General features: G+C 41.5%; 1 protein-coding gene across 2 annotated transcripts in view; it reads left to right on the plus strand.

The window, feature by feature from the left end:
* Positions 1-26077, plus strand: part of LOC140727497 (calcipressin-1-like) — an 89881-nt gene that overhangs the window by 44935 nt on the left and 18869 nt on the right. The window contains exon 1 of one of the 2 annotated variants that reach the window (XM_073044859.1): positions 21984-22278. The exons of the other annotated variant lie outside the window; for it this stretch is intronic. Within the exon in view, the coding sequence (XP_072900960.1) occupies positions 22195-22278 (84 nt within the window). The 5' untranslated portion in view covers positions 21984-22194. Of the gene's footprint in view, positions 1-21983; positions 22279-26077 lie in introns of those variants that run through there. 2 annotated transcript variants of the gene reach the window in all.

Consider the following 26077-nt stretch of genomic DNA (forward strand, 5'->3'; position numbering starts at 1 on the left):
GGAACACTAACTCATCCATAAGATTTTCATCTGACTATCCTTTAAAATAGCCCTGTGGCAAAAAAAAATGCAGCTTTACTCACACTTTGAAAGTAAATGTCATTATGCACAGTTTTTTATTTTCTAGAGCTTTTTGTTTGGAACGTAACTTTTGAAGACTTCCTTTTATTTTGAAAATTAATGGTGTACTTTTTTTTAAGATTTAGTTCATTCATGCTGTCTTTTGGAATTCAGTAGTGCCTCTGTTATGGATCTGACCAGTATTTTTAAATCCCATTTCTTAAAACTATCCCACATAGTGCTGTGTGAAGTAGACATAATCATTGTAAGTGAGCTACAACTTTTTTGCACTGAAAGTTCAAAGTAAATTTATTAGCAAAGTACATGTATGTCACCATATACTACCTTGAGATTCATTTTTTCAGGCATTTGCAATAGAACTGAAAAATATAACAGAATCAACGGAAAACTACACAAAGACTGACAGCCAATATGCAAAAGTCGTACTGCAAAAAATAATACTGAGAACATGAGTTGTTGAATCTTAGAAAGTATGTCCATAAGTTGTGGAATTAGTTCACAGTTGAGGTGAGTGAAGATGTTCACGTTGGTTTAGTAGCTTGATGGTCGTAGGGTAATGACTATTCCTGAACCTGGTGTTGTCGGACCTAAAGCTCTTGTATCTCATTCCTGGTGGTAGCAGTGAGAAGAGAATATAGCATGGATTGTGGGGGTCCTTGATGATGGCAATTGCTTTCTTATGGTGCTGCCCCTTGTTGATGTGCTCAGTGGTGGGGAGAGCTTTGCTTGTGATAGCCTGCTCTTTATAGACATTTCTGTTCTTGGACATTGGTGTTTCCATACCAGGCCGTGATGCAACCAGTCAGGATACTCAACACTGTTATTCCTTTACACACCTTGTTGCCCATCGGGCAGCAATTTTTCCATTTCCATAGCATTTCCTTTTTTTTAACAAGGCCAGGTTGCTAGCATGATGCTCAACCGAGCACTGTTGGAAAGCGTGCATGGAGCTGGCCGGATTTAAACTTGCCAGTACACCACTAGCTGGCTGTACATTCGCCACGATGCATCTATAGAAGTTCATCAACGTTTAGATTGCGTACCAAATGTGTGCAAACATCTAGGAAAGTAGAGATGCTGTTGTGCTGCCGTTTGATGGCACTTCCGTGCTGGTCCCTGGACAGATCCTCTGATTGATAATGCCAAGGTATTGATGCAAAGTAATATGTTACTGGATGGAGTTCCGATTTCAATAACTAGGAGGTAAACTTCTTTCTCTCTCAGTGGAAGAAATCTAAGCTGGCGAGCTGTGCTTTTATTGGTATTGTTCTCGTCACTGCCTTTGGCTTTAAGAAATCTCAATTATCACAGTACTAAAATATCGTTATGATTTGCTTGATGAAAATAAAGTTTGGGTAGTGTGAAATTCCTAGAATAGTCATTACTTTATTAATCTTTGTCAATAAATGCATTGATTTTCTATTATCAACAGGACTGAAATTGGACTTCTGTTTAAAAAAAAAATAAAAAAAATTAATATCTGCTATTCAGGCAGATTCTTGCTGAACCTTATCAACTCTGCCATTGGTGTAGATCTAGGAGAGTGAATGGAGAAAATTTTGTCCAGCATGAAGCTTGCCTATTATGTATATTTTTACCCTCTGGTTTCAGACCATCAGGATGTTTCCTATGGTGAAGGGAGTCTTGGACCAGCGGCCACAGCCTCATATGGAGGGGCATGCACTTGGAATAGAGATGTGGAATTTCTTTAGATGGTATGAATCTGTTCAGTTCACTGCCACAGATGGCTGTGGAGGCCAAGTCATTGATTATCTTTAAAGCAGTGGTTGATATGTTCTTGTTTAGTCAGGACATCAAAAGTTATGGGGGAGCAGGCATAAGAATGGGGCTTAGAGGAATAATAAATCAGCCTTCACACGTTGGGCTGAATGGCCTAGTTCTGCTCCTATGCCTTATGTAGGTTCATCAGATTATATAGCTGGTGTAATCGATGCCTTGTAACATTAATAGTCTTGGGTAAAGTTCTTCTCTGGAACTACCTATGTACCAATGTATTCAGATTTAGATGCCCAGAGTTGCGCACACAATTCTAAATATAACTTCACCAATGAGTTATATTAAACTTTCTATCTGAACTGAATGGCTGCCAGGTGTCCTTGAAGTGAGTTGATGGGCTTGTTGATTTAGTTGCATGGCTTCATTGTGATACGCTTCCTTTGTTTTTATCCCCAGAAATTCTACTGGAGTCATTTTTTAATGAAAAAGTTTTTTTTTATTAACAAATCCTTCTCAGTATTTTCTATGGGTTTCTAGTATCAAAATTTCACAGCTGTAATAAAACTCATCAATGTATTGCAAATGTGAATGGCACTGTAATGAAGCACTATTCATTTACCAGCCTTGGGGACAATCTCTCCAAACTAATTTCTGTTTGGTTTGTTATCCACTCTGCCTGGTTCCTCGTCTGCTATTGTCAAATACAACTCTCTCCACAACTGGAGTGAATCCGGGCAAAATAAGAAGTGCGTGGAACATCTGCAAAGGATCTTGTGCCTTTTTAATGACATCGAGCATCAATAGCTTATCAAACTATGTACACAGCGAGTTGGAAATTGTGCCCTGTCTATGGACATTTATTTATGGACAGTCATGTCCTGTCTATGGAGAGGCTAATGGACAGTTGATGACTAGATTTCACCAGACTTTGCTGTTTGGCTTTAATGCATCATTTTTTAATCATTACTCCAGCCACGTGCTGGTGAACGTGTTGTACAGTTCAGTATTTTCTGTAAATATGAGGCAAGACAAGTAAACATGAATGGTTGAAATAAGAAAGTGCTTTTATTGCCACAGTGTCCCAAGTTTCATAGCCAACAAACAAGCTTTGTAATGTAAACGCAAAAGATTCTGCAGATGCTGGAATACTTGAGGAACACAAAATGCTGGAAAACTCAGTAGGTCAGGCAGCATCTGTAGAAAGGAATGGACAGTCGACATTTTGGACTGAGGCCCTTCATCAGGACTGGAAATGAAGGGGGTAGTAGTCACAATAAGGTGGTGGGAGGAGGGGAAGCAGTGCAAGCTGGCCAGCGATAGTTGAGACCAACTGAGAGGAAAGGGGTGTAGGAGGTGAGGATGAAGTAAGAAGTTGGGAAATGATTTGATGTTGAAGAGGTAGAGTGGAAGAAGGAGGAACCTAATGGGAGGGGGCAGTGGACTTCTAATAGGAGAGGAACATTGATTTCTCCATTTCTTTTTCTTCCCACCCCCTTTCCATTCCCCATTCTGGTTAACCCTCACCCCTTTTTTTTTTAAACCCTTCTATGGTCCACTGTTTTCCTTGAAGTAGGGCAACCACTGACGCCAAGCAGTCTTTGAAGAGTGTTGAATATAGCTGGGGTTATCAGTTTTGTAAATACATTGCCAGAAAGAGGCGATGACAAACCACTTCCTTAGGAAAATTTGCTGAAAACAAGCTTGGTCAAAAGCCATGGTCGCCTACATCATACAATATGGCACATGATGATAGGAAGATCGCACCTGTCTCTTGAGATGGACATGAAGAATTTCTGAACAGGATAAACCAGAGATGGGACAAGTGAAAGTGATATTTCGATGCATTTCTTTAATTTCAATATCTGTAGCTTGGGACTTCAGTAAATCCCGAACTTAGTTGTGAAGTGTCCATGTCTATTTCACAGGCCATTAAATTTCCAGACTTGTTTCAGTTAATCTGAGGTTCTAAACAAGAAGCATATTTGAACAATACTAGTTTCCATTGTCACTCCCATCTGAAGTTGGTCTTTCCAAACTTTTCCTTTTGTGCAGAAATAGCAGTTGTTAAAATCATAGGGATTTCAGCAAGTTATCATCATGATTTGCAAATTGCATTCCTTTGATTCCAGTTGTCTATTCTGATGTTTGGTGGTTTTTTGATATTTTAAACATATATTGTCTCTATTGATTTTTTTTTGGAAAAGCTGAGATTAAATTTTCTCCTGACTTGTCTCTTTACCTTGCAATGGAAGATAGCATATTGAGCAACATGGGTAACTGGGTCATTGGTTTATGGTCAGGCCTATAGTCATAAATGTAAGTGTACAATTAATCTAACAGAAGGAGGAGGCATCAGAAATATCTTTAGCCTCTCACTGAGTTCTCCTTGCATGGCAACCAACTTTATCAAGGACTCCTACCCTGGTCATTCTACTACCCGCATTGGGCTTGAGAGCACATCCAAAATCCCAGGCTCAAGGGCAGCTTCTATCTCTCTATAATACTCTTGAATAGACCTTTTGTATACTAAACTTAATGCTCCTGCACTTTGTAATTATGACACTATATTCTATACAGTTTTGTTTTCTACCATGATGTTTGGAATGGTTTTCCTGGATGTCATTTAAGCTAAAGCTTTTCACTGTGTCTTGATACTTAGGACAATGATAAACCAGTTACCAATTATGTAACCTCTGCAATCTAGAAGAACAAGGACAGCAAGTGCATGGGGGTATCAAAGTCATCTCCCAAATTGCTGAACATTTAGATTTGATGGTATAGCTTTTTCTTCATTTCCAGTGGCTTTAAATAATGAGTCAGCACTATGGAAATATCACCACAGGAATTTGCAAATGTTTAGGGAAAAAGTCTTGCCGCTATCACTTTGAAGGCAATTAATGTTGAGCAATTACCATAAATGATGGCTTTGGCTTCTTGTGTGTAAACACTTACAAGTACATTTAGCTAGAAGAGCTGAGTGGATGATCCATCTGGGCCTTGTCCTAGAGTCCCAGTGTTACAGAAACCTATCATCAGTCATTTGGGTTTTCACATGTTTAATCACGAAACGGTTTTTGCTTTGTTGAGCAACATAATGTAATCCTAGCTTTGGTGTTGCAGACTTGTGCTTTAGTACCAACATTGCCTCAAGCCACCAGTACATCAGATACCAACAGAATGGAGAATTTCCCAGATTAGATTTGTTCACAAGAAATGGACCAAACCCATTCAATCAATCAAATTAGCTTTTATCTCAGAAAAGTCACGGGAGGGTGGGGTTGTCCCATTGCTATTGGGCAGCACTTTCTTACCCATTACAGTATCTGCATTTGTCAGTGTTTAATTTTGGGTCTGCCGTGGTGGTCCAGGCCACAATCTATCCTTGGTCTAAATATGATTGTGACTGCAATTTCAGAAGGAGAGAATGGCTGCTCTTGTCATCAAGGCAACATTTATTTATTGAGATACAGCACAGAATTAGTCCTTTGGGCCACTCCACCCAGTAAACTCCCAATTTTTTTTTAACCCTAGCCTAATTACAGGACAATTTACAATGACTAATTAACCTACTAACTGGTACATCTTTAGATTGTGTGAAGGAGACAGGAGCACATGGAGAAAGCCGTGTGGAGCATTCCATGGGGAGGGCTTAGAGATCTCATACAGATAACATCGGAATTGAACTCCAAACTCCGATTTCCCCCGAGCTGTAATAGCATTGCACTAACCGCTCCTCTACCAGGGTGCCCAGTTACCTGACTGTGGTGTTAGGAAATCCTGAGGACGTTTGAGCTCAAGTATAACAAGCAAGAACATTGTACTTGTTAGGAATCTTCCCAACCCCAGAACACGGTTGTGTGAGTCCCATAAGATAAATGCCGACCAAGCTCCAGGAATTGACTTGGACTGAAGGTAATCAACTGGATTACCAATGAACTTCCTTCCATAAGACATGGGGCAGAATTAGGCCATTCAGTGGAGGCCAGGTCTTCATGTATTTTCAGTGGTTGATAGATTCGTCATTGTTCAGGGCATGAAGCGATGCAGGGGAAATTGAGGCTGAGGAAAAATTGATTAGCCAAGACGAAATGGTGGAGCAAACTAGATGGGCCAAATGGCCTAATTCTGCTCTTGTATCTTATGGTCTAATGAGGTCAAGTGTGCAAAATCCAATTGCATTCTTAGCTCAGATAAAACAGTCTTATGTCTACATTAAAACCTTGCTGCAACAATTCTTCAGTAATCAGTGGTGAGTAATTTTCTCACAATACATTGACCATTTCCAATAAGGAATGAGTCAATCTCTCACATCAAATGCAATGGCATTTTCATTGTTGAGGATCCCTACAACCCATCCCACCATCTCTTTGACCCAGTACTGTCAGGAAGGGGGTACAAGAACATCAGGACCACGACTGCCAGATGGTCACAGCTTCTTCCCTCAGGCTGTGAGACTAATGAATACCCTGCCACTATTCATTACTGTCATCACTGAGACAGCGAACTGTTCATTTGTGCTGCGCACTACATACATTTTTGAGGTATATTTTATTAACTTATTTATGGTACTATTTAAGTGCTATGTATTTTGTGGGTGCACTATGATCTGGCAGATCGTTGTTTCATTTGATATATATGCATAGTCAGATGATGATAAATAAACTTGATCTTGGTCTTCAAGTGCACTATTGATATGGAGGGTCACCATTGACCAGAAATGTATTTGGACCAACCATAAATGCTGTGATTTACAAGAGCAGGTAACCTGTGTAATCCAGGTCAATAATCCACCATCTTGTTTTCCTTAAGCTTTTCCACCGGCTGCAAGGCACAAGTTCAAAGTATAGAAGAATACTGCTTTCCTATATTAGTACAGTTCCACAGCACTCTGAGGTCTACGTGAACAAACACAACCTGAGAGCTTTGTTCCTATTTGTGAACATCACTAAAAGCCTGTTCTGTTCCATCCATATTGATGTCAAGACCAAGAAAGCTTCCCAGAGCCTCTACTTAATCAGAAAGCTAAGGAAATTTGGCAATCAACCCTTACTAGTTCTTATTAATCCACTATAGAAAACGTCCTGTCTCAATGGATCATGGCTTGGTATGACAACAGTGCGTGACTGAAAGAAACTGCAGAAGGTTATGGGCGCAGCTTACCACATATATGTCAAACTCAAGGCCCGCGGGCCAAATCCGGCCCGCGGTGGAATTATCTTTGGCCCGCGAGATAATATCTAATTACTATTAAAGCTGGCCCGAGTAATCGAAGCGCCTATGGCGTATGATATGGCTAATGCTGAGTTTATTCAGGTACCAGGTTTTCAGGGTTTTTAGTGTTTATTCGGCAGTCTTGCTCGGCAGTCTTCTTCATAAGAAACGGAATTTGTAAAGTGAAACACTTTGTAGTTATAGCAGAGACTGAGACACATGAGAGCAGGCTGAAAAAACGGAGGCAACGAAAGCTGCATTTTGCTCAATCCGGCCCGTGACCTAAAATGAGTTTGACACCCCTGGCTTAGCACATCACAGAGACCAGCCTCTTTCTCTCTCCGCCCCACCCCCCACCAATGGACTATCTATGTCATTCATCTCTATACCTTACTTTGCCTAAATAAAGTAGCTAGCATAATCAAAGACCTTACTCACTCCAGAAGTACTCTTCTTCTCTCTCCCATTGTGCAGGAGATGAAAGCAACATTTTCAAGGACAACTTCTATCCCTCTGTTGTCAGAGTCATGAATGGACTACTTGTATGTCACAAAGAACGCTTAGCTTTACAACCTTCCTTGTTATGACCTTGCACTTTCTAGTTTATCTGCACTGAAATTATTTGGTAGCTTTTACACATAATTGTTGTTTTGCCTTATTCAAATTCACTGCACTGTGTAATGATCTGAACTGTATGAACAATATGCAAGACAAGCTTTTCATTGTATCTTGGTACACGTGACACCAATAAACCAATTCCAATACATTCACACTTTTGTTCCACCCTCCTGTGGGAATTTTCCACTGTTCCTTTATTGATCCACTTTGTGCAGTAGTTCCCATTCATTGTCATTTTCTCCAGGGAAATTGGGGACGTTGCCTTTTAAATATTTTATTAATGGCGTTACTCAATAAATTAATGAGTCTAGAAATAAAATTAGAAAATGGGTCTTGAAAGTAAAACACAAAATGAGCCAACAAATACGGTGGATTCTGGTTTATTGGACCATTGATTAATTGGGCAGCTGCTTATTTGGGACAACTCAACAAACAAAAACTAATCACGAAAATGGTCATGATTCCCTTCATTTATTTGGGACATTATGTCACATAATTGGGACAGGAGATTGTTGCCAAACAGTTTCTAACTAACACCACTGTTGTGCATTTGTGTGGATGTTAGACTACACTGTGCTCAGAGTGAACAGATTTTAAATGGCGTCATTTGTATGTGTTTATGTTCAACGATCAATTATTTTTGTCAGTGGTGAGAAATAATGGTAAGACAATTCAAAACTGTTTTGCTCACTGGTTTCAAGATTCTGGCTTTGATATTCCAGAAGAAGCTGGGAGTGAAAATGAAACAATTTGAAGGTATCGAAAATCATTTTAAATGTTACAACAAAAATGTGGATTTGGAGCATGAAAGCACTTTGAAGAGAGTCCATTATCTGCACTAGATATCTGCACCGATTTTGTTTGTTTACAGTCAGTAATAAGAACATGCTAGCATACATTGGATGAATTCCTCACCTAATTATCAGGAGCTAAAACAGTTTTATAGTACTTTAGTACTGGTAGTGCTGTAATTTATTCTATATTTTAAAACACAATTTGTTACTCAGTTTCTATAGGGAGAAGCACTGTTGATGTTTCGGGCCGAGACCCTTCATCAGGACTAACCGAAAGGAAAGATAGTAAGAGATTTGAAAGTAGTGGGGGGAGGGGGAAATGCAAAATGATAGGAGAAGACCGAGGGGGTGGGATGAAGCTAAGAGCTGGAAAGGTGATTGGCGAAAGTGATACAGAGCTGGGGAAGGGAAAGGATCATGGAACGGGAGGCCTCAGGAGAAAGAAAGGGGGTGGGGGGGATGCACCAGAGGGAGATGGAGAACAGACAAACAACTAAATATGTCAGGGATGGGGTAAGAAGGGGAGGAGGGGCATTAACGGAAGTTAGTGAAGTCAATGTTCATGCCATCAGGTTGGAGGCTACCCAGCCGGTATATAAGGTGTTGTTCCTCCAACCTGAGTTTGGATTCATTTTGACAATAGAGGAGGCCATGGATAGACATATCAGAATGGGAATGAGACGTGGAATTAAAATGTGTGGCCACTGGGAGATCCTGCTTTTTCTGGCGGACCGAGCGTAGGTGTTCAGCGAAACAGTCTCCCAGTCTGCATCGTGTCTCACCAATATATAAAAGGCCACACCGGGAGCACCGGACGCAGTATACCACACCAGCCGACTCACAGGTGAAGTGTCGCCTCACCTGGAACAAGTGCTACACCTGCCCTTATACTTCCTCCCTCACCACCATTCAGGGCCCCAGACAGTCCTTCCAGGTGAGGCAACACTTCACCTGTGAGTTGACTGGTGTGGTATACTGCATCCGGTGCTCCCGGTGTGGCCTTTTGTATATTGGTGAGACACGATGCAGACTGGGAGACTGTTTCGCTGAACACCTACGCTCGGTCCGCCAGAAAAAGCAGGATCTCCCAGTGGCCACACATTTTAATTCCATGTCCCATTCCCATTCTGATATGTCTATCCATGGCCTCCTCTACTGTCAAGATGAATCCAAAATCAGGTTGGAGGAACAACACCTTATATACCGGCTGGGTAGCCTCCAACCTGATGGCATGAACATTGACTTCTCTAACTTCCATTAATGCCCCTCCTTCTCTTCTTACCCCAACCCTGACATATTTAGTTGTTTTTTTTCTCTCTCTCTGCCCATCACACTGCCTATTCTCCATCTCCCTCTGGTGCTTACCCCCCCTCCCCCTTTATTTCTCCCGAGGCCTCCCGTCCCATGATCCTTTCCCTTCTCCAGCTCTGTATCACTTTCGCCAATCGCCTTTCCAGCTCTTAGCTTCACCCCACCCCCTCCGGTCTTCTATCATTTCACATTTCCCCCTCCCCCCACTACTTTCAAATCTCTTACTATCTTTCCTTTCGGTTAGTCCTGACGAAGGGTCTGGGCCCAAAACGTCGACAGTGCTTCTTCTTATAGATGCTGCCTGGCCTGCTGTGTTCTACCAGCATTTTGTGTGTGTTGTTTGAATTTCCAGCATCTGCAGATTTCCTCGTGTTTGTTACTCAGTTTGCCTCTTATGTCCTTAACTATTTCCATGAAACTTTTGACTAACGAGGGAAGCCGCTTAATTGGGCTAAAATGTACTGGTCGTGATGTATCCCAATCAGTTGGAATCCACTGTACTGGAAATGCTAATGTCAGGCAGTTTCTGCAAGGAGAGAAACGGTGCTTCATCAGAATATTTTTGAAAAAAGAGTGAGTTTTCATCAGTGTTTAACTTGCGCCTTTACTAGGTTTGCTGGGATTTCTCTTGTGCTTTTGTTTCCATTGGATATGGGAAATTGGAAAGTAACCTGCATATATTGTTGTCTGTAAGATAACTTGCAACATTATCAAAGTAATTCTCATTAGTTTAAAATTTGAATGTTTTGGTAGCTCTCATCAGTCAACTCCTTTTTGTTCTGAGCCTTGGGAAACTTTTTCCATTTTCTCAATTGTGCATTACTATCAGTGAATATAATCATAACACCCAGGTCAACATTGTGATTCCACTCTTTCCATAAATCACCCAGATACATGTTCCTTTGTCAAAAATTATTTTTGGAAAGGATATTTGATACTATAAATGTAGTATTACTTGTGCGTTAGATTTTTATTTGGAAATACCCTTTCATCATTTAACAGCAGAAGTGACTCCTTCCAGATGCAGTTTCCTTGCCACCATTAGTTTAACATGATTTTATGTTTGACCTATTATTTTGTGTTGATTTTTTTTTTAATGGCCATCTCTGGGTTAATGTAAACCCATTTACAGTAGTAGCTAACACGAGGAGTGGAAAATGGTATTGTATCAGTCTGGTTGAAAGCCAATTATTAATAGACTGGTCTTTGTATCATCTCTTGACAGATTTGCGTTGATCAGTAGGAGTGTCAAAGTACAAATCACAGATCAGTTTAGTTCGGTGTCATCACATCAGAACTCCCCTCCCTCTCTCCTACACACCACTTAAATCTCATCTGAAGTTAACCACCTTTATCAGTTAACACCCTTTCTAAAGAGTTGACAACTGAACAAAGAAAATGTAAAACTTGGCTGTGTAGATATCTGTAAACAGATTGGATTTTTCCATAATATATAATGTCTCTAGCGATAATCCTGTAGGAAAATTGTGCTTATAAATGAAGGGCAGAAATGTAGGAGCTGGTCTTTCACTTTCATAGTGGCTTCTCTCACTCTCGCATCAGCATTTAGCATGGAAAGAGGCAGCAATTGTTTGTTTCAGTTTTGTACCCCTACTTTTCTTCTGTTGATAGTGGGACAATGTGTGCAAATTCAGAATCAGAATGTGAATGTGACATCCGTTTCATTCAACAAATCGAGTTTCCAAAGATAAATTGTGTGTTTTTTAATGGATTGTGAACCTCGTTTCCAGGGTCAGATATACAGCACAGAAACAGGCTTGTCAGTCCGGCTCATTCATGACATCCAAGGTGTCTATCTGAGCAGATCCCATTTGCTTGTATTCCATCTGTATTCCTCTAGCAGGCATTGCCAACATGGGGTCCATGGACCCATCAGTTAATGGTAGGAATCCATGGCATTAATAATTTTTTTAAAAATGGTTGGGAACCCCTGGTCTAAACCATTTTCTATCCATGCACCCATTAAAACATTGTAGTTCTACCTGCCTCCATAGCTTCTGCCAGTTTTGTTGCATGCACCCACCACCCACTGTAGTAAAAGTTGCCCCCCCCCCCCCCACCACTGGTCCGGCCGCTTTTTAAATCCTTCCTGTCTCACGTTAAATGTATGCACCTCAGTTTTAGACTTTTATTCTGGGCAAAAGGCAGTGCTAAATCCACCTTATCCATGACCTTCATGATTTTATCCCCCTCCTATAAGATTACAGAAAAATTCCTGTCCATGTCTATGTAATGTTTTTCCTTAACTATCCAATGGTTAAGGAAGAGAGCACACACATTGTAAGGCATTTTTCAGGGCCCTGGATCTCCCAAACGAATTCACAACTGCTGAACAACCTTTGCAGTGTGGACATGGTTGTATTACAGAAAGGAGACCTTTTCCATTTCTGTGCTAGAGTTGCTTTCTGAGTTGGTCAACCAGTTTTGACTTGTGTCCCAAACACATGTCAAGTGTGTTGGATGTCCCAAACACATGTCAAGTGTGTTGGATGTCCCAAACACATGTCAAGTGTGTTGGATGTCCCAAACACATGTCAAGTGTGTTGGATGTCCCAAACACATGTCAAGTGTGTTGGATGTCCCAAACACATGTCAAGTGTGTTGGATGTCCCAAACACATGTCAAGTGTGTTGGATGTCCCAAACACATGTCAAGTGTGTTGGATGTCCCAAACACATGTCAAGTGTGTTGGATGTCCCAAACACATGTCAAGTGTGTTGGATGTCCCAAACACATGTCAAGTGTGTTGGATGTCCCAAACACAAGTCAAGTGTGTTGGATGTCCCAAACACAAGTCAAGTGTGTTGGATGTCCCAAACACAAGTCAAGTGTGTTGGATGTCCAAGTTTACAGACCAAATGCTGCCTGGTTAACCTTGTTTGATCAAATATTCCATCAGCATATCCACTTATTTCCTTCCCACTCTCTCTACTATGGAGCAACTGTTAGAACATAAAACATTACATTACAGTACAAACCGTTTGGTCCATGGTGTTGTGCCAACCTTAACTTTAAGATCAATCTAACCCCTTCTTGCAGACCTCCATTTTCCAACCATTCTTGATCCTGTCTAAAGGTTTCTTGTATGTCCTTAATGTATCTGCCTCTGGCAAAATGCTTCAGACATCCACCGCTCAGTTTAAAAAATCACTTGCTTCTGACATCCTCCCCCATACTTCCCTCCAATCACTGTAAAATTATGCTCTTGAATTAGCTACTTCTGCTCTGGGGGGGGTGGGGGGGGGGGGAGTCTGACTATCTACTCAATCTGTGCTCTCGTCTTGTGCACCTTTGATAATGACCTCTCATCATCCTCTGCTCCAAAGAGATAAGCGTACCTCATTCAACCTATCCTAATAAGACATGTTTTTAAATCCAGGCAGCATCCTGGTTAATCTCCTCTGTACCCTCTCTAAAGCTTCCATATCTTTCCTACAATGAGGTGAACAGAACTGAACAGAATATTCCAGGTGTGGTCCAACCAGTTTTATAGAATTGCAACATTACTTTGCAGCTCTTGAACTCAGTCCCCCGACTAATGAAGGAAGCACACCTCAAGCCCTTCTTAACAATGTTGTCAACTTGCATGGCATCTTGTTGACCTCAAGATCCCTCTTTTCCTTAAAGTCTGGCATTAACCCTGTATTTCACCTTCAAATTCAATCCTCCAAAGTGAATCACTGCACACTTTTTCAGGTTGAATATTAGGATAAACATGCTGGGTAGATGTACCCAGAGAAGTTCTACATTACCAGGATATTGAGCTTTTTGAACAGGTTCTGTCATTTAGCTTATGGAGTTACATCATGGTTGATTTGTATATCCATTCCATTTATCCAGCATTGATCCAGATCCTTTGATGCCATTTGCAGATACTCTGGACTTAAGTTAATTGGGACAGATCGGGACTGGTACATTTTGGCCCAATTAAGCAGCTACCCCAGTATGTTTGAGGCATAAAGACAAACGGTAATAAATTATGTAATTAAATGAAATGCCGAACAAATTGTAACACTACCATTACTGATACAGTACTATAAAGCTGTTTTAGTTCTTAATACTCGTAAATGGAAGAATTCATCTACGTCGCATTCTTCTGACTGTAAAGTGAACAAAATCAGCGCAAACATCTAGTGTAGATAATTTTCAGCCTTCATGCAATGCTATCGGCAATTGGATCCTCCATATCTTTTTAATTGTAACATTCATGATGATTGTCAATATCTTCAAATTCTTTGTCATGCTTAACTTGAAGTAGTAAAATTATTCCCAACTATTTCTGGTATCTACAGGCCTGAATGCTTGAAATCACAGTGAGCAAAAGAGTTTGGAATTGTCTTCAGAATCAGAATCGGATTTATTATCACCAGCATATGTCATGAAATTTATTTCTCGGCAACTATCAGCAACAAAAAGCACTCTTTTTTGAAGACAAACACTCAACTGACACTATTTAGAAAACTGTTCACTCAAAACACACAATAGTGTTTAACAGGCAATTCTAACAGTTGAATAACTTTGACATGTTAGAGGTTCTGTGCCAAGTTTGTGGGCTGGGCTTGCTCTGATCCAATTGTGTGACCCGTTGAACTGTTCAGGGTCTAAACCAGCATATGTGGCCTCCTAGGTCAAAACTAGGTAAGTATGAAGCATTTTGGAATCCATCTAAATGTCACCAACAAGACAGAAGATGAGGATTGCCCTGATCCATGAACTAGCAAGCCCAAGTTGGGATTTATTTGCCTCTGCTGTAGATGGGATATTAACCATGCATAAGTGTGGAACAGGTGTTACCATGGTGACAAGAGATTGCAGATGATGGAATCTGGAGCACTATGTACATCCGATGCAGAGTCTTGACCTGAACCAGCAACTTCCTTTGCCTCCACAGAGTTACCTGACCCACTGAATTTCTACAGTGTTTTGTTTTAAAGCCATCTTGCCATTGCCCAGCTCAATGCTGAATGATAACTCAAAGCACTCATTTAAGGGGAACATGAGGGAGGAACTTCTTCACTCAATGTGTGGAATCGGCTGCCAGCGAAAGTGGTAGATGTGGGTTTGATTACAACACTTAAGAGAAATTTGGATAAGTACATGGATGGGAGGGTTATGGAGGGCTATTGCAGAATAACAGTCCATATGGACTAGATGGGCCAAAGATATCAATAAGATTGAAAGACCGCAGAGGATGTTGCTGGGACTTGTGGACCTAAGTTACAGGGAAAGGTTCAATAGGCTAGGACTTTATTTCTTGGACCGTACAAGATTGAGGGAAGATTTGATAGAGCTATTGAAAATTATGAGGGATAGCTAGGGTAAATGCAGGCAGGATTTTTTCCTCTGAAGTTGGGTGAGACAAGAACTAAAGGTCATGGGTTAAGAGTGGAAGATGAAATATTTAAGGGAAGCACGAGGGGTAACCTCTTTCCTCACAGGACAGTGGGAGTGTGGAAGAAGCTGCCAGTGGAAGTGGTGGATTGAAGTTTGATTTCTAGACAGAATAGTAATCTTATTACTCTATCTGGGTTGCCAGCGATGGCAAACATCATTTTCCTATTCAGTTAGCATAACACCATAATCCTTCACAAAATCAGTAAACAGTGGGGGGAGAAATGAACATATCACACTTCACGTGGTCTCACCAGTGCCCCTGCCAAATATCAAAGTCATGAAATCCTTCTGTTTTCACTCACATCATGTATTTTCAGCCCTGTTGAAGCTGAATGAAACCTGCAGGTAGTCTTGCATCTTATCAAATAAGGAATTAAATTACAAACGGGCATTGAATGTTTCTCTAAAAATGTGGCGGTGATAATCAGGAGTTTACCACAGAGCAGGCAACAGCACAGCACTGAATTGGTAAATGTTGAAAGAAGTCATCAAGCCAATTAGTCTTGAAGCCATATTATTTACTAAGTTGTCGTGCTGTGTAGTTACCAGACCAGCTATGTGCTGAAGAACGGAAAGAGCTCCAGGCAGAATGGGTCCATCTAAGCAAAATCCATTTTTGTTCTATAAAATCATGTTTCGATCAACACAAGATTCTGCAGATGCTGACAATCCAGAGTAACCGAGACAGAATGCTGGAGGAACTCAACATGTTAAGCAGCATCTGTGACAGGGTTCTCAAATTCTAGGGGACCATGGACCCCAGGTTGGGGGCCCCTGATCTATGGAGAGGAATGAAGGGTCGATGTTTCAGCCTGAGACCCTTCATCAGAACCCTCCTAGCATGTTGCCTAACCTGGGTTCCTCCAGCATTTTGTGTATGTTACTCTTGATGTACAATATTCGTCGTTCTGAGGAACAAACAACAGCACTGAGGCATGTGGGAGCAGAGTTCCTCTGAAGGGCATGGAATAGGCCCGTCTGGCCCTTCGAGCTGCACAGCCCAGCAAACCCCCAGTTCAATCCCAGCCTAATCACAGGACAATTTACAATGACCAGTTAACCCACCAACTGGTACGTCTTCGGTCTGTGTGAGGAAACGAGCGTCCAGAGGAAACCCATGGGGAGAACATACAAACGTCTTGTAGAGATTCTGGAAACAAAGCCGCTGGTTTCTCTACAAAAAGTGGCGTTCAAAGCAAATTTATTATCAAAGTACATGTCACCGTACACAACCCTGAGGTTCGTTTTCTTGCGAGGATGCCCATTAATTCCATAATAGAATAATAACCACAATAGAATCAGTGAAAGACCACACCAACTTGGCGTTGATGTGTCAGTGATCAGAGGATTTCATGGGAAAGCATTACTGGATACTCTTTTCCAATAACTTTCAAAGCAGGGTCTGCCACAAAAGTCAGTGATATCTTTAGAACAGCGTTTGTTACTTGAAGTGTCATATTTGGGAAATTATCACCACCAGGAAGCATGACTAACATACAGCTCCATATTTTTATTGAAGTGAGTCAAATAGAAGCTTGTCTACTGGCAAGGTCGAGCATATTTTTGAGCTTGTTCCTCTGTGCATTTACATTTCCTTCTTAATTTGTGAAACGTGACAAGATCAATTTCATGATTTTTTTATCTCACCCCACAAGTATGCATATACATATGCCCTGCATACCAATGTGATTGCTGTATTTAATTCCTTCAAATCTAGCCAGTGTTTATATTGACGATGCTGCCTTTATTAAAGTGGCAGGCCATCCTATTCCATGGAGAGCATTCCGACTGATTTGCAAAACTGTTTGGTATGGAGACACCACTGCGAAGGATTGGAAAAAGCTGCAGAAGGTTGCAAGCTCAGCCAGTTCTGTCATGGATGCCAGCCTCCACAGCATAGAGGAAGTCTTTAAAAGGTGATTGCCTCAGAAATGTGGCATCCACCATTAAGGACCCCCCCCCCCCCCCACCACCCAAGACAAGCCATCTTCTCATTGCTACTGTCAGGGAGGAGGTGCTGGTTGTCCATTGTGTCTCACAATGACAGGAAACCTGTGTGGGTGAGTTTTTAAAGTGGAAAAGCCTTTCAACTGGGGCAGTTCCACTCTCTTGACTTCAAAAATCCAGGTCCAGTGGTATGAACAAGCATCACAAACTGGGGATCTCACTGGATTCCATTTGCCCAGTCTGCTAGAGCTGGCTTCACATGCTAGGGTTCATGGTCATTTTCCCCTTTCTTTCTGCCTCCCCCACTTCCCAGCGAACCTTATTTTGTTTTTTCACTCTTCCTTTCCAGTCATGATAAAGGGTCTCAGCCCAAATGCCAATGTTTATTTGTTTCCATTAATGCCACCTGTCTGTTCAGAAATCTGATGGTGGAAGGGAAGAAGTGTCTCTCGTACCAGGGTATGAGGCCACCAGCAGCCCTCACCTGGTTTAGCCTGTCTTTCGAAGTGGTGTACCGGGGTTGTGGCCATTATCCCATGCAATCAGGGAGGAGGTACAAGTCCTTAAAGACACAAGTTTTAGGAACACCTTCTCCTTCACCATCAGATTTCTGAATGGGCAAAAAACACGAGATTTTGCAGTTACTAGAAATCCAGAGCAATGTACTCAGAATGTAGGAGGATCTCAACAAGTCAGGAGGCATTAATGGAAATGAATAAGTGTTTGAACTTGGGGCCAAGACCCTTTCTCAGCACTGGATAGGAAGGGACAGGGGAAAACCAAAATAAGAAGGTGGGAAAGGGGAAGAAGACAGTGAACCATGAACTCTACCTCAATGTTTTTGCTCTTGTTTTGCAATACTTAATTTTATTTTTAATATATTGTAATTTATAGTTTGTGTATTGCACTGTACTGCTGCCTCAAAACAATAAATTGCATGGCATGTCTCTGAACTTTGTTTATTTAGCCTGACAGATCTAATTTGGCACTTGTCTTAAGTTAAACTTACTTCCCTGTTGTGCTAATGAGGTTTAGGGCAGAAATGAGGTTCCTCAAATGGTCTTAGTCGTGTTTAGGACTTCCTTCATTGTACCAGTAACTTCCTCTCAGTTTTCACAACTGTCAGCCATGCAAGCCCTGGTGAAGACTCAGGAATACCGTCGCACTCAGATGTAGAAGGATTCTTTATTGTTGTTTCCATAATAATTTTGTTTTACCAATCAGGGTTTTTAGCCCTAAGTTGAACACTCGAACCTGTAGGACTGGTGGATCACTCTTTGTCTGTCCCTCAACCCTTGACCTGTTTGACTTAGTGAGCCTACCAAGAGCTAAAGCAAAAAGCCCTTACTCCAGTCAGCATAACTCTTTGGGTCATTAAGGCACACAAACTCCAAACCACGACAAGGTTGTGGTCATCTTGGAAGATGTTAAGTCAAAGAGGGACCTTTATTCTTCCTGATCACGATTTTCTTGGGTTTCCTTTCTGATTTTCAACAACCACAATGGTTCATTTTTGAAAGGAATCAAACAGCTATCTGTTATGTAAATGGAGAGCAATTGTAGACTGGTGGCATAGTGGTATCAGTGCTGGAGGTTTGGGGCGAGAGGTCCCGAGTTCGAATCCAGCCAGCTCCCTTGCACGCTCTCCATCCATGCCTGGGTTGAGTGTCAACTCGACCTCAAAAAGAAAAACCTGGAGAGGGATGGGATGATCAGGTTTCTGATGCCCAAGACACGCCGTATGATGAGCAATCACCAAAAAGATCGGTGCAAAAAGCTTGTCATGACGACACCCGACAACTTCACCGAGATTTAAGGGCGCGCACACAGTACAGAGACACATAGGTGTTCTTGTACGTGAATTGCAAAATATTAGCTGGCAGACAAGTGCAGCAATTTGTTGGAAGATACCTGGCATATTGGAAGTAATCCAAAATGGCTCTGGTGGGCTAATTCCAGGCTGAGAGGTCTGTCTTGTCACAAGCAGTTAAATGAACTATAAGCACTTTAGTGTTTATAGGAATGAGGAGCAATCTTATTAATGCATATAAAGTCCTTTTTAGGGGCATGGTGGCGTCAGTGGAGACGAGAAGACTGCAGATACTGAACTCGGGTAACAACCCTGCTGGAGGAATTTGGCAGGTCACGCGGCATCTGTTGATTTGGTGGCGAATATTTGTCAACTTCTTGGGTGACAATATCGTGATGATTCCATTAGTGTGGTTATAGGCACTACTCACAGAATGTGGTGAGTATCTGGTATTCTCAATTCCATAGGGCCCTTGCCTGGTTATCTACTGCAATTGAAGATTGGATTGTCATTTCGCTGAACACTTCTGCCCAGCTCGCGAGAGTTGACCCTTCCAACTCCCTAAAGTTTGTTTTCTATCGCTCGCTCACTCCCGCTCTGACTTGTCTTTGGGCTGATTTTGGGCCTCCAACTAAACCATACTGATCCAACTAAACTCCATAGTAACTGTAAGGGACAGCACCTAGTAGGCACATTGTAGCTTTACAGACAATGTCGATTTGTGCAAAGTTGTTGAAGTTGGCCATCCCACCTAGTACTTTTTTCCCTCTCCTCCACTAGAAATTCCATTTTTCATTCGTCATTTCTTTCCAGACTCCTCATCCTTTACCACCTTCCATTGGGCAGAAAATGCAAAAGCCTGAAAACCAGTACCATCATGCATAAGGATAACTTCTACCCCACCCCAGTAGAGCTATTAAATGGTTCACTAGTATGATCAGGTGGAAACTTGGCATCACTATCTGTCTCACTGGGATGTTGTACCTGATTGTTTACTTGCACTGCACTATCTCTGTAGCTGTTAAATTTTATTCTGCATTGTTATTGTTTTACTTTGATTTACTGTGTGATGATCTGATCTATATGAACAGTATGCAGTATAAACTTTTCATTGTACATGTGATAATAATACACTGTCAATTCCATTTTGCTAACACTGACTAGATTTGTCACCCTCCCCCATCTGGTTCCCACCTACTCATCCACCTGGGTTGCTTCTTCCTTGTCCTCCCCTTCCTTTCCAGTCTCCCAACTGCAGATCATCTCTTTTCTATCTGTCTCCACTTGCCACTTTACAATCTCACACCCCCACCTCTTCACTTCTTCCCACCTGGCAACATCTGCCCCATATTTTCCCTTATTTGTTTACACCTCTCACCCACCAACCTCGATCAATAAATGTGCTCATCATTCACCCCCTCCATTCCTGATTCCACCTGTCACCAACACCAGTCTCTGCCACACCACCCACCCCCCACTCCCTCTCATCACCTTGTACTGGCCATCTTCCCTCCACTCTCTGTCCTCAACCTGGAATGTCAACCATTTCTTTGTCTCCACGGACACTTCTTGACCCACAGAGCTCCAACAGTTTGCAACTTTGCTCCCGATTTCATCATTTGGAGTCACTTCTGTGTGTGTCAGTAAGCTTGCTTAGTTCCAGTTGTAATTCTCCCTCATCACCTCCCCCTTCCCACGTGCCCTTTGCTTGTTTTGTGCTTGGAGACTTTGAAATGAGGTTCAGGATTATTTTATGTCGTTTCCAGTATGCAAGTGTAAAGGAGAACAAAATACGGTAGTTATTACTCTAGATGCAGTTCACCACCAAAAAAAACAGATAAAGAACACAATAATAAAAAACAATAAATAATAAATACATAAGATAGCTTGTATGCGTTGATTGTATATCCATAAAGTGATGCTAGGCACAGGAGTGTCTGTATATAGGTGACTGACAGGAAATTATGAAGTAGTGGTGGTGGGGTATATGGAGGGGTGAGTTAGTAAGTGAAGGTGCTGATCAGCCATACTGCTTGGGGAAAGCAATATTTTTATTTCATTGCTATAGCATGAAATAGGCCCTTCAGCCCTTCAAACTGTCCTCCCAGCAAATCCCCCAAGTTCATCTTAGCCAAGTTCTGGGGCAGTTTGCAATAACAAATTAATCTACCAATCGGTATGTCTTTGGACTGTGGGAGGAAACCCACACAGTCATGGGGAAAAGGTACAAACTCCTTAGAGGCAACGGCAGGAATTGAACCCTGGCCCCTGTAAAATGTCGTGCTAACCACAACGCTACCGTGCCACTTCTCGCCTCCCCCAGTGTTGGAGGAGCTCAGGCAGTCAAGAAGCATCAGTGGAGAGAAAGGAGCAGTTAACATTTCTGGTTGAGTCTAGTGGTCCTGGTATGGATGCTACCTGGGTTCTCGTCCCCGCTGCAAGTAGGACAAGCAGATGGTGAGCAGGGTGGGTGGGTTTCTTCATGATGTTGCTGGCCTCCACCCAAAGGCACCAAAAAAGAGTTTAATATTCCTTGGCTGAAACGTGATTTGGAGCTGGCAGAATAGCTGGGATCTGCTGACACCTTCACATGCAGCAGATCGCCGGTAGGTATGCACTAACAGTAACATAATAGTGCCTTTGCGTGATTCTGTTTTGGCCAATCAATTCTGTGAAATTTATAAATGGAACAGGCAATGTTGGTAACGGCTTATTTTCGGTTTTGGTAGAGGTGGCTAAATTCAAGTGGTGGTGTGAATGGCAAGGGAGAGCAGAGGAGATCAAAGGGTTCCTTTTTACCTCCTCTATCATTCCCTAATATCTTCACACAGTTTAATGAGTCAGTTCTGTTACTATTTAACAGTTCCTTTCACAGTGTAAAATTTTCCATCTCAGGCAAGCCATTGAAATCAAGTGGGTGTTAAATGGAATTACTGCTGATGGAAACTATGTGCAGAACCAATGATAACACAGCTGCCGGGCAGCATCAGCTGTTTTTTCCATCTTCCCGTGCAAAGCCAAGCTGATTAGCATAGATATCTGACCGTGTGCTGATGTCACTACTTTCCATTCGAAGTTCATTTTGTCCCAGTTGGAACTTGCTGGTTTTGTTCAAGAATTTGCTGTCTCACAGTGGAAATCTCCGGAGAGTAATCACTCAATTCTATATAAGCCAGAGCAGTGCACGGCAGCTTGTAAGTCATAACGATCACATTGGATCAGCAGCCTTGAAACTCCTTTGCAGTTGTTCAAGCTGTGACCAGCGAAACCATGCATCTGCAGAGCCTTAAATGCAACAGGATTCTGATTGCTTGTTTGCCTGACAATGAAGTTTTCACAGATGGTGATTTACGGGTAAGGAGCGGGCTTAACTATATTTCAAGAGAACAACTCGGCGTTGACAGTCTAGTTTCAACTTATCATGCTGATCCGGAACTGGACCTGATAGATGCAAGTGGCAGTGAGAATGTTTGGAATTTAACCTGTACGCCACGCGCTAATTCAGTGTGTACTCCCGTTGGAAACTGATGTTAGGAATATCTTGCATTGACTTCTTAATACTCCGCACATCACTGATGTGGAATGAAGGACAATTTGATCCTCTGTTGCAAAATTCTTGTGTTCCTGTGAGTTTAGTCCATTTTAGGGAAAAGATGGGATTGTGCACGAAGATGGCAGATTTTGTCTTGATGCTGTTGGTGGTGTTTATTATGTGCAAACAAAGTAGTATCTTTTTGTGAAATTCAGGCAGAAGGTTACAATGGATTGTAAACTGTCCGTTGGGTTTAGGTCATGTACTGACCGTGGAAATGAGGCTATACTACAAGTGCAGAATAGTGATTGTTGGAATATTAACTGTTTGCGAGGAGATGACAAGAAAATAGGAATATCCTGTTTAAAATTGTTCACAGACTGATGTAGCTGCACCTTGAGACTCCCCGGGAAGAAGCTTGCTTCATTAAATTAGCCATTCAAACTAAAACCATCAGTACTGGAATTGTTAATGTAGCTGAAGATATTTGCCAGTTAAAAAAAATTATGAATAGGTTCCCCTCAGTAAATCTAAAATTAGCTTGAAGATTTATGTACATTGGCTTAAAAATTATTTTACATTTAAAAATGTCCTGAGGGGTATAAACTTAATGCTGGTTTAACCTTGTTACAGTTTGACTTTTAATTTCATGTGTTGCATCTATTTTGTAGTGTGTATTGATGTTGATTATGATACATCAGAAATGTGAACAGATTTTATTATTTTGTACTTGTGAAAGGAATATTTTCCATTTGAAAGTGAAGTTAAAAGTTATCATGACTAAATCTGACAATTGGAACTTAACACTGGTGTACATGAAGCCAAAATGTCCATTAGGAAATAACCAACTTTATTTACTTGTGTACACGCTGGGTAAATCATTCCTAAAGCATGGAGTACAGCACAAGAACAGGCCCTTCAGCCTACTGTTATGCCAAACCAATTAATTAGTAATCGAAAGACAATGAATCCCTTCTGCCTACACATCCATATTCTTCCATTTCTCTCATTCATGTGCCCATCTAATTAACTCTTTAAAGTCCATTTCTGCCTCTGCTACTACCCCCACCACTCTGTAAAAGCCTGTTCCTCACATCTCCTTTGAAATTACTCCCTCTCACCTTAAATAAATATAGTCTGGTATTTGGCATTTCATCCCCTGGGGGTGGGGGGGGAGGGAACTAAAAAGGTAATCTCTGTCTACTCTATCTATGCTTCTCATAATCCTATAAACTGCTATCAGGTCTCCCCTCAGCCTCCACACCTCCAGAGAAAGCAACCCAAGTTCGTCCAAGCTGTTACTAGACATGCCTTCCAATCCAGGCAACATCCTGGTAAGCCTTTTCTGCACCCTCTCCAAACTTTGACATCCTTCCTGTAATGGGATGACCAAAACTGTATGCAGTACTCCAGATACGGCCTAACTAGAGTTTTATAAGCTGGAATTTATCATCCTAACTTTTGATCTCAGATGCTCAACTAATAAAGGCAAGCATGCTCTGTGCTTTCTTAACCACCCTATCAAATACCCGTGGAGCCACTTTCAGGGAGCTATGACCTTGGACCCCAAGTTCAGTCTGTTGATCAACACTGATAATGATCTTGCCCGTAATAGTGTACAGTCTCTTTGCATTTGACCTAGCAAGGTGCAACCCTTCTCATTTGGCCAGGTTAAACTCCATCTGCCGTCCAGGGCGGTCTGCAGATAACAAATGACAGAGGTAGATTGAATTAACCATATAACAATTACAGCACGGAAACAGGCCATCTCGGCCCTTCTAGTCCATGCCAACGCTTACTCTCACCTAGTCCCACTGGCCCGCACTCAGCCCATAATTTAAATTGAACTGAATATGCCTGGATTCTTTCGATTTGTTTTATATTCTGTGTTTCTTGACTTTTTTTGCAGATCGGGGGAATGGTTTGATGTTTTTCTTTAAATGCATTCCAGGATTTTCTCTGTATTTTGCCTGTCTGTGGGAAGACATATCACAGGGTTGTATTCTGCATAAATACTTTGATAATAAATGTACTTTAAATCTTTGAATCATATCTGCAATGGATCTGTATCCTGATGTATTCTTAGTCCGTCTATGCCATCCACAACACCACCAATCTAAGTAATATTCATTTAATAGTGATGGGCGAAATAACTCTAGAACATTAAAAGAAGATCAGGCCATACAGGCCCTGTGCCTACGTCAGTAAGACCGTGGCTAATCTTTTATTTCAATGTGCTTTGTTACACTAACCAATTCCCCTGAATTTTCATAATATCCAGTAACAACCCCCCTTCCCCCCCCTCCCGATAACTGTCTAGTCACGTTTGAGTTTAGTGTCATGTCCACAACATGTATGTATAGGTACAATGGAAAGCTTATTTGCAGCCACATCATGTACTCAACAGTATTCAAAAGGCAATGTAAACTGAGCATAAATTATACTGTTTTTATAAGAAAGGACATATATACACAGTGACTAAACCTCCACAGCACTCATGGGTAGCTCATTATCCTTTTGGGTACAGCCAATTTTCCCCCCCAACTTCATCAAGAGAAAAGTTTAGAAAAATAAAGGGCTATGGGTAACCCTAGGTAATTTCTAAAATAAATACATGTTCAGCACAGTATTGTGGGCTGAAGGGCCTATATTGTGCTGTAGGTTTTCTGTTTCTAAAAACTGATCCAGTATTCTGAGACTGCAACTCCTGGTTCAAAACCACCAGCTGGAGGAAAAAACCATCATTTCATCTACTCTTTCAAGTTCTCAAAAAAAAAATATTCGGAGTGTTTCTGTGCAATGACCTGTAATTCTGCTGAACTTGTGAGTGTGCACCCATCGTTCCTCATGGGATGAACCTCCCTCCCCGTCCCCCCGATTGCAACCAAGAACTGAATCAATCTGATGGAGCTTTTGTCGTATGCCCTTGATCACAAATATCCTTTAGAGAGGGAGAGAGCAGTATTTACACAGCGTGTATTTGTTGAGCATCCAGGCCATGCTCTCTTCTCACTGCTTCCACTGGGAAGGACTTACAGGAGTCTTGAGACCCACACCACCAGGTTCAGGAACAATTATTACTCTACAACCATCAAGCACCCGTACCAGCCTGGATAACTTCATTCTCCTCCACTCTGAATTGATTCAACAATCTACAGACTCACTTTCAAGGCCCGATAACTCATCCTCAGTATTTTTTTTGCGCAATTTGTCTTTTGCACATTGTTAGTCGGTCTTTATGTATAGTTTTTAATAAATTTTGTATTTTGATTCATGTGAATGCAAAATATCTCATGGTGACATATGTGGTGATGCATGTTCTTTGATACTAAATTTACTGTGAACTTTGAGTAAAGACATTCCGTGAGACGGGGGCAACAAGCTGACTAGATATTTAAAGAGCTTAAGGTGTTGGGAGCAGGCGAGATGTTTTAGCTGCAGTAACTGAGAGCTGATGGAAATTTTTATAATTCATGTGCTTACAACTGCAAGGAATACCTACAACTAGAGTAACTCGGCTCAGTTAGAAATCTGGATGCCATAATGCACAAGGGAGGGAGGAAGCAGTCAGTGCACTTTGTTTCAAGAGACTGATCAACCCCTTGGATAAAGTGCAGTAGA

This window comes from Hemitrygon akajei, chromosome 5, assembly GCF_048418815.1.
Source record: "Hemitrygon akajei chromosome 5, sHemAka1.3, whole genome shotgun sequence".
Lineage (NCBI taxonomy): Eukaryota > Metazoa > Chordata > Chondrichthyes > Myliobatiformes > Dasyatidae > Hemitrygon > Hemitrygon akajei.